The 17,265-nt window shown below is 39.5% G+C and overlaps 1 protein-coding gene across 1 annotated transcript in view; it reads left to right on the plus strand.

The window, feature by feature from the left end:
• The window catches only part of SCAPER (S-phase cyclin A associated protein in the ER), a 146,934-nt gene that overhangs the window by 127,944 nt on the left and 1,725 nt on the right, over nt 1-17,265 (plus strand). Inside the window, exons 30-31 of the mRNA XM_057424140.1 lie at nt 14,017-14,208; nt 16,860-16,911. Of these exons, the coding sequence (XP_057280123.1) occupies nt 14,017-14,208; nt 16,860-16,911 (244 nt within the window). The remainder of the gene's footprint in view (nt 1-14,016; nt 14,209-16,859; nt 16,912-17,265) is intronic.

Raw genomic sequence — 17,265 nt, forward strand, 5'->3', positions numbered from 1 at the left:
CTCTTGGAAAGAGCTGCGTATTAAAAATAGAAACACCAGACTTGAGCAAGGGAAACAGATATCCATAGAGCCTGATAGCTCTTTTCATTTAGTATTTAAACAAACTTTAAATGAGTCAATAACTGATGTATTTCAAAGCAGATTCACATTATTCTTACAGTCAAATGTACACAGGTTTTGAAATGTTTGTAGTTCAAGTAATTCTTGTCCTCTCTAAATGTGTATTCCTTACTACAAACCTTTATCTGTTTTCATTCCCTTTGACCCTCAAAAAAGAAAAGAACAAATAGTTATTTGGAGTTTTCCGTGTGCCTTTTGTGGTTGCTTTGCCTACCCACAGCAACAGAGAAATATCCAAACTGGCATACTGGAATAATGGAAACAAAATGTATTCATTGTTAAAAGAAATTGCAGTTTCCCACTTTGGAGAAGAGATAGATTCCTAAAAAGGTTATTTTACAGCCTGTCAACCTCAGTGTTGACCTTCTGTAGTAGCACTGTGATTTAAGTAAGTGAATTATTACCACTATACAGTCAAAATAATAAAAGGGTAATTTCCTAAATATTTCACATTCATAGAAGAAAATCTTCCAAGAGCATCATATGCCAGTCATTTAATGTGAGATAGGTTTGTCCGGTTTTATTACACTAGCTGTAAACGTCTCCAGATTTAGTTGAGTGGTGAATTACAAAGGAAAGTTCCTTTCTCTCGCACAGCTTCGAGATTCGGATTTCACTGCCGTTTCCAGAAGCCCCAGATCAGAGGGGGCCTCACAGTGGGTCCTACAGAGGTAGTGGCTGGGGTCCCAGTTAGTGTTTTCAGCATGGTTGGCTTTTGGTCCAGGCCCAAGTGATTCTGTCGGAGGGATGAGGACAGTGGATTCCTAAGGAATGCATTCCGAAGTGTTTTGATAGTGCTTGCTCTGTTTACTTTAGAAAGACTATGATTTCGCTGACTCTGCCCACATATGATATATTAGTAATATTCCTTTCCTTTTTTATGTTTTGTTTTAATATTCATAAAGCTTTTTCAGGGCAGCTGCCATCACTGAAGAGATAAATGCGCTCGGAAAGTGAAAATTTCAAAACCCAAAGAGTATTTCTTTAATGTTTTAAATGCTTTAACATCGTTAGTCAAGCCTAAACTGCACTGTCTGTTTTGTATCGGCATGTGAACTTCTGTTTACTGCAGTTAGACAGCCTGTGTTCCACCACGCTGTAATCCTGCTGCAGCGGAGCTCGGCTTTATTGGGCATCTGCTTTGCCTGAAGTATGATGAAGGAAACTGAGTCTCTTTTTTTGGCCACCGTTGAATCTACTAACATATGAAAACAGGTCCCATGGTACTAAGGATAGACATGTAAAACTAAACTGCGTCCTAAAAATAATGTCCTATCTTTCAGTGAGCCAGCCGTACTGTATCAGACTACAGGATTACTCTAATTAAAATGTTCTTGTTAATTTAAAATATCCTTCTATTTCATTACAGTTTTATTCCCTTCCATTGTTTGATTTAATTATTATAATGAATATAATTAGCATGTGCTGTCAGTTTGCCTCATTTGCATATTATATTGGATAATTGAATGTGGTCCCATAATTAAATTAACGTGAATGACAGGCAGGCAATTTGGCTTCTTTCACATTGCTGCATTGGGAATAAAAATCTTTCCATATTCATTGCAGTTAGTGAATGTTTTTCATAGGAGAAGTGATCACAAATTAGCTCCTCAGGCTCAGGATCTTGTCAGACAGGCTCCAAAACAAGTTGCATTGTTCACGTATATTATTGTGCATTTGTTTAAATGAAAATAGCTTTTGTTCTCTCAGTCTTTGACACACACCGAGTTTCGAGGGCTCTAGAAGAACCTCCCTAACTCGGGGGATTTGCAGGATAAGGAACTGTATCCTTTGAAATTGTGGAACTAAACCATATTATTACTAGATTGCAAAACAAAAGCTGTGTCAGAGCTGGGTAAAAGTGTGTGCAGCTTTTAAAAGTTGGGTTATAAAGTGAGGGTTTGTAGATTGGAGTAAAAAACTTCTCTTGGACTCATCAGTGCAATTGGAAAACTTTGGATACACAAAGTGTGTCCTTGAAGAAGGGATTTCATCCCAAAAGTTTGTCTTCCAGTTGCATGTCTAACTTACTTCTCTGTCACTATAAACCTTTTATCCCTAAACCCTTGTGTCCATAGGAATGGTATGTTCTTATTGTGAAGTTATAAATAATTGAAATGTTAATATTTAATAATCCATATGGTGAAAATAGAAGCACAACCGTAACTATTCTATGATTCTACAATTTAATAGCATCATTTGCTATATAGATGTGGAAAATGTATCACAAAACGTGTTTCAGGCACACCAGGTCGCTCCAGTTAAAGGCATAAAGAACAGTAAGAATACAGGATATTTTGGGAGAGGAATTTCTCCTGTCTTAAAAATACAAAGCATCACACCCCAAAATCACAGGTTTAAGCATTATGTTCAAAGAAATTAACCTGTGGTGTGAGAGGCACAGTTCTGAAAGGATCATGACATTTATGACTTGTTCCCAGCACAAAGGGAACTTGGTAGATTGTCCCCAAGAATGGCTTCATCCTGAGATTGCAGTTTCCCTTTTTTGTTAAATAATTTGATTAGAGTTTTATTTTCTTACTTCTTAGGATTTCTTACTTTTTAGGATTTTCTTCATGTGGCAGTTCTGTTACAGCAGTACAATTGAACCCACTCACATACATACATGACATATATCCTAGCTCTGGTTACAAGTACTGCTAGGTTGTAAGGGACACTCACAAAGCAATCTTGTATTAAAAGTTACCTTCTGGGGGGAAATTACTTTGGGCTTTCAAGAGTCTTGGAGCATGTTGAGTTTCAGTACATGCCCAGTTGCCTCTAGTGTTCACGTGAAGAAAGAAAAATACTTTTGATATGGGAAAAATGGTGAAAATCAGAAGTTGACAGCAACACTTGGAGGAATGGTTATAAAAATATTATGTGGAGTTTCCATGTGGGTTGTTTACTAGAGGCCATCATTAAACTTTCATTATTTCTGTTAACTTTTGTGGCTGTGGAGTGCCTGGATTCTGATCTGGTAGGTGGAGTTCTTGCAAATAGAGGAATAAAGATGCAGGAACTGGTAGTTACTGTATAGTTAATGTCCATATAAGTGAAGAGTATCTGAAATTACTTAATTCTGATTTTGTTCATTTCTTTGCAGAGGAGAGGTTTTTAGGAGCATGGATTTCATCTTGAGGTTGTGGCTTTAGTTCTTTAAACCTTTCAAAAAAGAAAACAAACCAAAAATCCCACAACCTTTTAAAGCTTTATAGGTTTGAACGAAAAATATGCCTGGTAAATTTTGTGGAATAGCTGATTTCGGCGAGTGAGTGATTCATATGAACTTGCAGTCTCGACTACCATTTAGGAGCACTTAAGCTTGTGAACAAAACAAATCCCCCAAGGATTAAATTCACCAAGTTCAAACAGAGTAAATTAAAGCAGACCTGTAACGTGTGCTTTTTCTCTATCAGCCTTCTGTAGTCAGACCACATAAATTCACTTAAGTGAACCAGTGGCCATTGGTGAAAAGTGGGGATGGCTCTTAGGCAATTTGTCAGACACCTTTGTTGTTATTTGAGCTTAGAGAAGAAATGTGTCTGTTTTTAAGAATGATCTACGACAAAGCAAATGAAATATGACAGAAGCATGTGGGACTGCGTATTTCCCACGTCTCATCTTATTGTATTTCTAACGTTCCAAAATGCATCACATAATCTTTTTTTTTTAATCTTTTCTTTTTTGGAGAGGGTGTGTGGAATATGGGCAAAGATGTGACTTGAAATCAAGGGTATTCAGTTTCAGTTCATGATGGGTGGATGAATCCTGTAGGAGGGGAAGAGAGAGCGCATAGGAATTGATATAAGAAATGAATGCACTTGCATTTATCTTACTGTCTCAGTGTTACAGTGTAAACAGAAAAGAATAAACTTAGCTCCCAGTGTCATAAAAAGCCAGCACTTTGAACAACCTTAAAATACAATCTGTAACTAAAGGTTAGGGATGAAGAGAGAGCGACTGGCTAATGCCGCCTTCAGCCAGCGACGTTCTAATCTTATTCCTGGGTCAGGAATAAAAAGAGTTTGGAGGTCTCAGCTTAATCCCCAATGGACCTTTGTCCACATTGAAAAAAAACACCACAGCGTTTGGCATAATCCTGCTTAATAAGCAGTTTCTTCTCAGCTAAGACCTGGGCCTGGAACATTATGGGTTTGGCTGGTGGAGCTCCGCTGGCGGAGATGGACGCAGAAGCTTGCCCAGCGCCTGCCCTCGTTCTGCTCCTTCCCACCCAGCAGCTGGTCTCTGGGTCTCTCCTTTTCATGAGAAACTTCACACAGAAATTTAAAACAAAGTCTAAAGCCTGCAAATATTTAATCCGGCCTTGGGAGCTATTGTCTGGCTCGCCTCGTGTGTGAGGGAACTCCCTCTACTTCTCCCATAAACTGTAAGTTTTCCAAGGCTCTGCAGACCCACAGTGACTGTCCCCAACATCACTGGCCCCATGCAGAGAGGACGCCAGCCTGCTCTGTGTTCACAGCTTTGGGCTTGGGCAGTTGACGGTTGTTTTCAAGCACTTTGGATGCTGCTCTGAGGGTGGGAGCCTGTGAGAGGCCCAGAAAAGTCTCCAGACCCATTTCATCATGTTCAGCTCAAGTAATGCTTGATTGGAGGGATATTGAAACATAAACCAAAATGCGTTAGATCTTGCAAAGTAAGTACTATGGAAAATCCTGCTCGTCTTTCCTCTCCCGTTAGTAGTGGGTAGATTATAGCACATTTTTTGTGGCAGAAAAGTACATGTCCCTGCTCTCTGACGCTCTTCCTCAGCCAGCTCGGTAACGTGTCCAATGGCTCAGTGTTTCACAGTCTTTTTTAGTGGATGATCAGATATTTTGACAAACCCTAAAGGTTTAAATAAACATAAATGTTTCTTGTGGAAGCCAGAAGACAAAATGTACTAGTGATAAAAAGTAATCTCAGGCTGTATTAGCTCAGTTGCAAGTAGGGTTTTGGAGAGTGACAGAAAAAGCTTGCTTCTGAAGAGAGAGAATGCTTTTTATGTGGTTTAGACTGTACTATTTTAATTATTCACACCTTCTGGGGATTTTGACCCAAACTAGCTGCCTTTTCAAGGCTGATGGCAGAAACCTCTGCCAGTAGTCTGTTGAGACTTCTGTTGACTCTTCCTGTTTCTTCTGCAGCCTTTAAGTCAAGAGTTTTCATTCAGATCAGTTGAGTTTCATCTGTGTAAATGAGTAAAGAATCCTGCCCAGAGCAGCAGCTGAACTTTACAAGTGGTACATCATCAAAGGTGAAGTTTCACCTAAGTATGAAGATGATTCTTTGAAAGTAGTGCAGGGCTATGAGGGCTAATTCTAATGATTTCAGTGTAACACCTGAGGATGTGAGACGTGGCAGGATAGGGGGTTTATTTGAGCTTGCAGAATATGTGTATTTCTCAATGTATAATATTCTCATCTGGTTATGAATTATTAGGCCAACACTTGCAGATGGAAATCTCCTGTGATGTTATTTTGGAGAATATGAAGTTTACCATTTTCTAGAAAGCAGTGATACCCTCCAATGTAACAAGGTGCTTAAGGAAATTATGAGCATTCAGCATGAGAGCAAGCTCACATGTTTAAACATTAATTTTTATGTTAGCATGTTAAATGCTAAAATGCTGTCATTTTTAAAGTCAGACTTTCCCCTAATACCTTTTCTAGTTCAGGCATTAGTTTACTATTTTATCCTGTACCCTGGGCATGTGTTAAATTCACACATAGCCTCATTGCATGTTAGAATAGTTTCCATTCTCCTTTCACCGCATTGTAATGGAGCTTATCTTTTACAGTATCTGTTTAATTTTATTTACTTATTGTTGAATTTAATCTGTATGTACTTCATTTGTTATCTTATAATTAAGGTAACATGTTAATGCTCATTTGGGGGGGGGGCATCTTTTCTCCCAAGAGCTATATATAAAGAACTTCTTTATCTGGATTTCCCACTAGCAGCACTTTTGAGAAATAGTTTTACATCCTTCTGTCATCACTGTGCTTGCATTTGCCGTTATCCTATCCTGAATGTTCAAATGGCTCAGAATGATCACAAAAACGGCTCTGAGCACCTCTGAATCTGTGTGCCTAAACCATAGAGCCAGCTCTAATACAGTGTGGTTTATAGGAAGACTGATGTTATTTCTGAACTCTGTTTTCTCCTCTCTGAAGGCTTCTCTGTGATGTTAAAAAAAACCTACAAATTTTTGAAATAGACAAAATTCTTAATTTTAAGTTTGAATGAAGCATTCTGGAACTTTTCTTTTTCATGGAAATGGTGCTCTGATTGTGGATAAATATTAGGAGGAATTTAGAACATTTCTTGCTCAGAGCCTTGCCAATAGTGGAGTTTGCAAACTGGAAAGAAAAGAGCTTGACCTTAAAACAGAAGAGCCTGAGTGGTGACATATTCTGCTGATTGAATACTAGCAGTATGAGATCTGTTTATATAGAAGCAAAGAAATAATGCAGATCTAACTTTGAAGAGAAACTCTGCACTACTAATAGAAAGACTTACTTCTTTTACGATGTTATAAATAACCTGATATCAAACAGGAGGATTTAACTGTTTGATGGAACACTGTAGCTGCAGAGATTCGATGCACAGTTCCTGTTCAATAAAGTTACTAGTTGTGTGTACAAATTAGAATTGACATTTATATAAATGATAAATAAATAGAAAAGAAACATTAATAGCTTCCATACCAACAGTACAACGTTAAGACCCAAATGTTTGGAATGGTCATGGTCAAGTTTGGAACTGTAGGTCAGACGAGATAGTAGAAAAGGCAAGGAGTGCCCCTTAAAGAACCATTAGCTTTTTAGTCTGAGTTGTTCTAAGAAAATTGCATCTGAACATGGAATACATCAGCTTAATTTCATAAAAATGAAATTCTGTTAAGAAGGATGTTTTTCTAGAAAGTTAATTCAGTTCGCAGTGATAATCACTGTATTTGCTTCTAAGCACCTAATGACTACTCCATTTCATTAGCAGGTTTTTTTTCTCCAAGAGCTGGCAAAGGTTTCACTCCAGGAGGTTTTAATCTTTACAAAGTTATGATTCAACTCCATTTTCCTGTATCCATGTTAGCATAAGGTTGTCCCACGTTTCATTGGAGAAAAGAGCTACAACTTTGGTCAAAATCACTAAGAAATGCCAGCCTGACTGTGGAGCACTAAGAACATTGTCATGGAGAGTTAGTCACGCAAGAGTGCTGCACTTAAATGACTTGTGAGGTTTGTTCAGATCTTGATGTTTGTGATTTCTGTGGCTACAGATTTCAGTTCTCTCCTTAGCAATCTCTCTCCTTTCTCTGCTAGCTTAAAGCAACAAGAAGCAATTTTTCCTTTCTTCTGTGTATGAAAGAAGCTGATAGGCTACAGAAAGCACCTGTACGTCACGATATCTTCCTACTGTAGTGTTGCCAAGCAAGCATCCCTCTGCTACTGAGGAGACCTGGCAGCAAATGTGCAGTTCCAAGTGCTCTGATGGCAGCTGAGAGTTGCTGGGCATCTTGTCTACCTTTACCCTGCCCTTATAGGTCTAGTTTGTGGTGGCTGTGCCCTAGTAGTGCCGTCAATACCAGCAATGCATTTGCTCTCAAAGTTTCTGCATTTTTATATTGCATATTTTAACAGCATAAACTGTGGCATAAGTTATATTTGTGAGATATAGCAAAAGGAATAGAAATAATAAGCAAATCATATGACCAAGGTAACTTCTAAAGACACTGTTTTTTTAAACCTTCTGATGTTTTTGTATAGTTGATTTCTGGAAGGCTGGCAAGTGGCTACTGGGAGAGATGTGTGAGAGTGTGCAGGCTGCAGTGAGCTTTTCTGTTCTTTGTGGTGTGGAAAGCACACCTGTACACCTCTGTGGTCAAAAGTGTTACTGGGGACTTCAGGGAACTGCCAGCTTAACAAAATGTAAGCTTTTGCAAAATCATTGCCCTAAATGGTAATGGGAAATCTGTGATAAAGGAAATCATGGGGCAGTGCAACAACATGAAAACGAGAACTCAAATAAGTTGCAGGATCTGCTATGAAGAGTACCCAGGTACAGTGTTTCTTTTTGGTAACACTTAAATGATGCCTTCCAGGTATGTTTGTGAAACCTCTTCAGCAAGGCTCCCAAAAATGAAACAAAATGATGGAAGTACAGGTCCATGTTCATGAGTTAGCTGGAGTTGAATCCTCTCATGTACCCTGTAGATCTCTTAAGGGCCAGCACCAGCTCTGTCCTCGAGCCCTGGGCTTAAAGGACCCCGGAACAAGGGGCTATCGTTGGTAGCCTTGTGCCGTGCCAGAATGGACATGGCAAGTGTCTGATAGCAGATGCTCCATCTTGTTTAGTGGCTTCCTTTGATAGCCAGGGAAGCTGCTTTGGCCAGTTGAAAACATACCCTGTTTTGGGCTTGGACTTGATAACCTGACCACTGTCTTAGCTGTTTGGAGGAGAACAGCTTCTTGCCAGGCTTAAACCAACTAATTTTTAACCTGGAATACTGGGAGGAGATATTTTTAATTGTTATTGAGGGGGGGAGCAACCTTTGAGGGAATGAATAGCGTGGTAAATATTACTGACAGTTTAGACATGTGGTGAATGTCTTGTAGCTTTTTAAGTGTATGGATAATTTTCAGTAAGTGGTGATAATTAGTTCATAATATTATGATTCACTGGTCCAGTACAGTTTTAGTTCTCTGAGGGCCTGGCTTTCTGAATTAGTTGAATACTCATTTTTCAGTTTTCTCTTTTGCCTTTGCATAGACAGAAAGCTTGCTGCTGGCTTTCTGTTCTTCCTGACCAGAAAATTAAGCAGCCTCTTGGAAAGATAATTCCAGTGTTTTTGTGGTATATTCAGACAGAAATAACTGACATGAATGATGCCTTCCCAGAGGCATCTGCAAACGTCCAAGTGAAACAAGAAAACCTAAATCCATCACTAGAACTAGACTAAATATTGCTCTGAAAATCAGCACTCCCACTCCGCAGTAATCCTGGACTAACCTTATGTAGTGCACAAGGAGTGAAAAAGTTCCTGGTCTGACACTGAACCTTTTTGGGGTTTGGGGATTCTTTTTTGTTAATTCTAATGAAATATCTGTCAATATTGAACATGAATGCATAGAAGCATTGAAAACCAGCTGTGATCATAATCTTTAAATCTCTGGAAAGCTGCAGTCGTTTTAAATTCAGTTAGTTTCTCGGGTTTTAAACGCTTTACATATGGAAAATGTGTAACTACAGCGTCCTCAAAAGTGCTGCTCCCATGGTTAGTTCACAAGGCAGTTTGATTGAGCTGCCAGTTCTTGAAAACTTAGTAGCATGCATCTACATTACATCTCTAATTAGGGCATGAATATAGGAATGATTGGAATATATGATGTATCAGTTCACTGCAATTTGGCTAATGTTTGCTCAGTGACATAACAGTCATTCTTCAACTTCCTGGCTGACATTTTAGTGTTCTCAATGAAAAATCCTGTTTATTACTTACAGGATGGTTACAAACTGGGTTACCTGGTCATGAAGATACAGTTTCAATGACTAGGGGATTCTTAGTTTAATTTTCCTGTAGAATTAACCATGGACTTGGTAAGATTTTCCTTCTGTTACCATTGCTGTATCCTTGAAAAGACCTGGATCCTATTAGTAACAAAGATTTTATTATCCTGCTTTGATAAAAATTCATACATATGCATTTAAAAGTAATTGTAGTTTTCATTCATGATAAAAGTAATACAGAGAAAAATCACATAAAAGACCAGTATGTATATATGCAGTAGTAAATAGAATTACATTTACTTCCCCTTGCTGACTCTCATGTGAAGGTTGCCCCTGTGTCCTGCCCTTGCAGGCAAGGGAGGGTGTTGCACTTCTGTGATTCTCAGTCTGCAGGATCATCAGAAAGCTCTTCTGGGGCCCTTGGAGCTCACAGAAAAGTTAAGTGAAGTGAGCTACAACATTCCCTTTGCTACCCAGAGAAAAACCATACCCAGGTTATTTGGCTCCGCATTAGTTCCCTAGCAAAGACCTTCACTCCTGGGAAGATCTCCTTTGGATGGGGCCAGGAGGCAGTGCCAGGAGAAGACTGCTGAAGCTGTCGTGGTGGGAATACAGTGAAGAACTGCAGAATCCAGGATGGAATATCCTCCCAGCAGTCACTTCAGGTCTGTAGCCAGACACCCTACCTAAATGGCAGGGGAAGCCTTATCTCCCAGCAAAATGATGACTTCCCTTCACAACTTTATTACTATTCCATACTACAAGGAGCTTTTTAATTTTTTTGATTGATTGTCCTTTTTTATTGCTCAAGTGCTGTGTGGCATATTGCTGGCTTTTGTCACTGTAGTCTGTTTTGAAAGACTGACTTTTATACTGCTCAGACTTTCACAGCTAGAAGAATTGCAGCAAACAGCCAGTGTGCTGCGTAGCGAATACTGGCCCAGGTAAACTTGAGGGGGAAATGGATTCCATCTAGAGACTTCAGAAATCATGAATCACCCTTTCCTAAGTGATAAACTTCAGAAATACCAGTACAGTGGAGCAGGATGGTTATTGCACCAGGGAGTGCAGAGTGCACTTTCCAAAGAGTCACCCAGGAGCATGGATTGCCTGGTAGGACAGAAGAGAGTGCCTGACCCTCTGGCGATTGGAGATAAAGCAAATTAGTGGGACCTGCAGAAGGCTATAAACTGGTGGGAGTGACAGAAGATAACTGATAGGCAACCTCCAAACTGTTGCTCAGTAAAAAGTACCCACAGGTCATCCCATTAGTCATTGTGCTGGACAGTCAGCTAGCGTGGGTTCGGCAGGCACAGCATGTGTGGTACAGGGAAGCTCAAAGTTCAGACAGAGACCAGGGAGGGAAAACTCTGTTCTTAAAGGTGACTGTTAAAATGGGGTATTAGAGTGGCAGATACTGTGCGGCCTTGCTAACCATCAGCTTACACAGTGCAGAGGTTGCTTCAGTTCAGAGCAGAGAGGGATTTAAGATACTGTGGCCTCTCATGTTCAGCAGGCTCTTACACTGAGAGCAGACGGTGCCATTGGCTGGTGCTTTCTGGTGTGCTAACCCTGAATCGCATCCTCATGCTCTGTAAGAGGGGCTTCACCTCTGAAAGGTGTCAGGGTCTCAAGTTGGGCTGGTAGCGCAAAGGAAGACTTCATTCATTGAGCATGAAATAGCATTCCAGAAAATGTATTTGCCGTGTTCTCTTACCTGTATGCATAGTTTGGGTCTTCAGAGGAAGCAAAATCTTATCATGAAATATAGAAAACATTAATGTGGGTTGCCTGCTCTGGATAAATAAATAATAAACAAGTAAAAAAATAAGACTTGTACCAACTTGATAGGTCTCAATTCAGCAAAAGAAAGCCACAAGCAAATATTAATGGAACCTAGGCACATATCTGAAGTTAAAGCCCAGCTTAAATGCTGGTCTGTACAGAAATGTGGTGATTTAATTAGGATCTTGTTACGTTTGACAGGCGTATCTGACTGCCAGGCTAGAGAGGGAGCAACAAGAAAAGCTAATTCTAGGTAAATGTGTCTGGATTCCAGTGTGTGGCAGGAGGAGGAGCAAGCTTTCTGCACTGGATTTCAGCGAGGAGCTTGTATCTCATATTAGAGCATTTACGTAAGATGAATATTCCAGGCCTGCAGAGCTCCGTGGGATCATTATGCCAAATGACTGTTTAAAAATAAAACAAGAGAAGTCTTTGTCCACTGTAAAGAAGTCATACGCAAGGTTTTCATTTGTTTTCTCCTTTGTTCATCTGCTAAATCAAGTGCCAGAGTTCACTTTCTCCTCCGGTTGACAGTGAAACAAGGGATGTGTGCTCTGCTTGAGGTTTATTTGTTTGGGGCTTTTTTCCAGTAAGGGGTGACTCATGATTGTTTTCTTTATTTATTTTCCAGAGTACATTATAGAGTGTATCAGGTTTAGTGGCTGCATTAGTACAGTGAGCTGAAATCATTAAATTGTTTCCACATGTGATAAATACTGATTAAAATGACCAGCGCTCATTGTCTGTATCTTCCTAGCTGTAATGTTGGTAATACCATAGTAGTAAAAATGCTGAAATGCAAAAGAGAATGCAGTAATAATTCTGTGGAAGCTGTTTGGGTGTCTGCACTGTTTGTTTTTGGCAAGGGTTCACTGGTTTTCCATGGCACTTTCAGAACAGGTAAAGGAAGTGAAGTGTGAAATGAAAAAGTCCCCAAAATTCTTTTCCCCTTCCTGTTCATCAAGTGAGCAGTGGCCATTAAAAAGAAACTGAGAATTCTCTTGTTCTCTCCCGGATCAGAAGTACCAGTTGTAGTTACTTTAGTACAGTTACAACTGATTTTAAGAACTTTCCCTTTTATAGAATTTACCTTTGAAAAACACAGATTTATAAATACCCGCTGTGATCATTTACAGTCCGATTCAGGAATTTTAAAATCCAGTCCGTACTCACAAACTCGAAGGGCAGCTCTTGCTTACAGGAGGTCCCGTAGCTAAGTTTAGAATCACCCAAATGCTTCAGTGATGTTTTGCTCAAAACACTGTCCGAATGTATGCTGGATTTGCACTGTTTTGGCTGTCTTTTAAAAATTCCTCCTGTATTTAACGGCATTAAGACATTTCTACCAGTATTTTAAAGGTTTTCAATGTCTTTTTGGCTGGTGAACCGGGGAGTGCGGGGGGGGGGGGGAGCAAACTAATACTTTGTTGATTTCGTTTTTAAACTGAACTGCATTATCAGCTGAGTGTGTGCTCTGAAGGTATTGTTTAAAAGTGCTTTGAAAACTTGTAAATCCCTGTAATTTATGTTCCTGTGGTCTCAACTACTTCTTTTTGTCCTTCTGGTTTTAATTTGAATGCAGTCGTGTCTGGGTGTGTACCTGTAAAATTGTGTTTTTCCAAGTACAATTTACAGTCGTGACCCGAAGTTTTACAGTGTTCTGACCTTATAGGAGCTTCCTCCTATGCCGAAAAGCCATCTTTGGGTCAAGCAGCTCTTTCATATTATAATTGTCTAATCAAGGTTACTTGGAACAGATCCGATTTTGGCATTTTTTAGTTTATCACAAAGACTTTATAAGAATATCAAGTAAATTGGAAAGGTTCCTTTGCAGGAGACAAGTAATAGCATTGCCTTATTTCTTCAGATGTACACAGTTGTAAACTTAGCCTGCTTCATGACAACAGTCCCATTTATCTAAACAATTCTCCTTTTAGAGTCAATGGCACTGATAGAAACTGAGATAAGAAATACAGATGGGAGGATCTTTCTGAGTCTCTACTTACTGAAACTCCTTGCTGTGCAGCTTACAATCACCTTTTCTTTCTGGTGCCTGAGAATGCGGGGCAGACATCTACCATGAAACAGAGTCCTCTTTAATTGCCAGTGAGCACACTAGCAAAGGATGATCGAGCTTCAGGAGGGTTTTTACAGTCCTGGTGATCTCTTTCTTGACTGGTTGGTTTTTTTTTACCCCTTAAAGACACGCTTACTGTGCTTTTAAATGGCAGGGGTTGGGGATTGTTGTTTCGTAACTGTAACTCACAGAAGTCTCTTTGCTATCATTCTTTGTCTTTTGAGTGAAGGTATTATCTATTTTATTGTAATCTGCAGATTAATCCCCTTCTCTTTTGCTGTCTGGGTGATACGGGGGAAAAAGAAGTTTCAGAGCCGTATATTCTTTGTCTTCGGCTGCAATAAAAGTAACACATGCACAGTACAGCAGCAGTTATTTAGACTAAATGTTATAAACTTTTCTTTTAGTATTTACTCCTCGGCCACGCTCATTTTTTTAGCGTGACTTCAGCACCCTTGGTGGGTAACAGGAAGAGAGCAGCAGATTGATCACGTGCCTTAATTTTGTGCTGTTTGTCTTTTCAGATCATTGTACAGTCTGGCCGTCACCCCACGGTGCTGCAAAAACTATGCCAGTTGCCTTTCCAGTATTTCAGCGATCCTCGTTTAATCAAAGTGCTCTTCCCTTCACTAATAGCTGCGTGTTACAATAACCCTCAGAACAAGATCATCCTGGAGCAGGAGATGAGTTGCGTTTTACTCGCCACATTCATTCAGGTAGCTGTTGCAGTCACATAACAGCGGTGTGCAGGAGGTTTTCTCATCTTTGCTCTGTGTGTGGAAATCATTTGGCTTAAGTAAAACAAGTAAACAGCATTGAAGTACTTTTGAGATTCTCTGCAGTGCTTCAAACCGCATATTATGCCTGTACTTGAGGCATCTTGTAACGCTAAAAGGTTACTGAGCGGTCCAGGTTCTCACCATTCTGTGCTGTGTGCTGGGAAAGTTTGGTGTGGGTCCTGCTATTGCAAGAGAGTTCCAAAAATACTTATTTTTTAAACCTGCTGCACATCTAGAATATCCGCAATCACTATATTAATGTGTTTACATACAAATGTACAGTTGTATACCATGTACAATAGATTTACAGAGAGAACTGAACAGAAGTGTATATATTTTATGCAGAAAATACACAGAACATATGTTACCAGTCCAATCTTGCAGTCTTTACTTTTGACAGTAAGCCACCGAGGTCATGACGAATACTGCTTTGAGTAAGGCTTTACAGCATTTTTGTTCTCTTTGTCTCAGTTTATATGCCGTGCTTTATGTATCAGTTTTTATGTGTGCCTCATGTTTTTCTTACATTTTATTGACTGTTTCCAATAAATAAATGCAGTTTTTGTAAACAGTCTACTATTAAAAAGTAATGTGCTTTTAGGAGTCTAGTAACTCTGTATCAGTCACCTGAAAGTTGCTGTTGTTGATACAGAAATATTAGTCAAACTCTTTTTCCTAGTGCTCTCCAGCTAGTCCAAGGGCAGGCTACACAGATTTGGGACAGAAGGCACAAGAAGTAAATGTTTACTAGAAGTCTTCGTATAACGTCAAACTTCTGAGTGCAGCTACTTTTTATCCTTTTAATATTAAAATAATTACATAGCAGTTTAAAAAAAAAGGAAAAGTTTGGAAGTTAGTATCTAAAGAATTTGCCATATAGTAATGACTTCTGGTTAAATACGAAGCTGTAATTCATCTGTGACTTTCTTAAAGTGAAACTGCAGATTTCAGTGTACTAGTTGCAGTGGAAAAAGATTAATTTAAGCATTACGAGTAAATGCAGCAAGTTTAGCTTGGATTTTTTCAGGCAAAAAATGTGAGAGTGGAGGAGAGTGTTCCCTGTAGAATGATTAAGGTTATTTTCCTTGATTTCTGTGCTATACGGGAGAGAATGGCGTTTAAATCCCCAGTAGCTACAGCAGAGTGTTAGGTATATTTACAAGGATCAACATTATTAATTTGATTTCCAATTAGAGGTATATCTCAGGTGCCAAATCCGCATACTATTCTTGCAGGCTTTTAAAAAAGGCGTTATATTAAAATAGGGAAGATCCTCGTGTGCTGTAAAGTGCCTTTGCTGACCTCACCAGTACTTTAGTATTTTATCCATTTTAAAATCTAATCCCAAATCTTGCACGTGCACACACGCAGAGAGCGATCCTGAAAGGAAGCAGGGAACGCTCCAATCCCCGCAGACGTGGAAGAAACTTGCCTCTGTACTTCTCTTTCAACTCGCTGCTGTTTGTCGAGCAAATCTCTCATTTGCTTCAGTGGAAGGTTTGGGAAAGACGGTAAAATGTTTCCCCGTGACTAGAAAATGAGATTCTTCCTGTGCCAGGGAATGCAAAAAGAAGTCCCATTTACGTAAAAGTTTGGTGGTGTATACGAATATAACACTTAAATACAGTGTGTTAAATGTGTGCAGCGTAAATCAAAGGAAAATGATTGCTGGATTTTACAACGATGCACGTTGTACCTCCCTACCAGCAGATTTATTTCCATCATCTGAAGTTTGCATCATCCCGTCTCTTACTTCTGTTTCTAGTTGTGCTGAAATAATTAAAAAACATTTAGGAGTACCCAGGGTTTGCTAAACTCTATCTCTTGTGTCAAATAATACTGTCTGCTCAGTGAATACTTGAACAATAGACAGGATCCTAGAAGCCCTCTCTGTACTGGGGCAGCTGGCTTGCACAATCCTACGATGTTCCGAGTGAAGTCGGTGTCCTTGCTGACTCCAGACGATGCAGCTTCCCCTCCGATAGCAGCAGGGATCACACGACGCACTGGGCAGAGATTAACTGGTTCCTCAGCTGGCTGCAGCATTGGCCAGAGTTAATCACCTCTGTGGAAGAACATCACTTACTCTCTGGAGATCAGGACTCCAGGGTCACCAGGAACCATAGCCGATGAAATTGGGATAATACAAGAATTTTCCAAGAGTGTATTTGGAGTTAGGAGCGTGAATCTAAACCACCTTTTGATTTAAAGAAATATATCTGTAGTAAATGTTCTCTTAAATTAAAGGTCATGATAATAACTATCTCTTAAAGAGATATTAAAACCTTGTTTTTTCTGTTGTGTATTAAAACAGGGGTTGGTCTTTGGCTTTTTTGGGGGGTGGGGGATGTTGAAAAAAGGTATAAATAAGTGTATAAAACCCCACTGTATATGACAGAATTGAAGTGCTGTCAGTACTCTGTTAGGAAATGTAGCATAAAAGCCAAAGTTTGGTAATTTACAGATTTCACCAAGTCTTAGTAGTTTTGAGTGACCGTGAAGGCTTAAAAACGCTGTTTGAATTCCTCGGGTGTAAGATCTGAAAATCTGATGCCAGTTTGTTCTTTTTTTTTTTCTTTCCCTCATAGGATTTTGCACAGAGTTCAGGCCAAACGGATAATCAGTTATCTCAGCAGAGGGGTACGTCTCCAATCAAATAGAAGAGGGTAGCAACTGGGTAACAAAATGTGTAGATATTATGTTCTACTGTGATGGAAAATTTCTCACTCTGCATCATGAAGACGCAGAGTAATTTACATAGAATAAGTTGCAACATGGTTTTACGGTTTGGGGAGAGGCTCCCTAACTTGCATTCTGATTTAAGCATACATGTCTTCCAGTCTGCTGCTCGTTGTATCAGGCATTCAGACTATCAATCTTTACTAAATGCTATGCCATATCATGTCTTAAAATGTGATACCGTACGTGCACATATTTAATTAGCAGGCACAAAGGCTACCTTCAGAAGTTTTAGGTTGCAGAAGCCACGCAGCC

Source organism: Pezoporus wallicus, unplaced genomic scaffold (genome assembly GCF_028554395.1).
Source record: "Pezoporus wallicus isolate ANWC-B61680 ecotype Strahan unplaced genomic scaffold, APGP_CSIRO_Pwel_v1 contig_9449, whole genome shotgun sequence".
Taxonomy (NCBI): Eukaryota; Metazoa; Chordata; class Aves; order Psittaciformes; family Psittacidae; genus Pezoporus; species Pezoporus wallicus.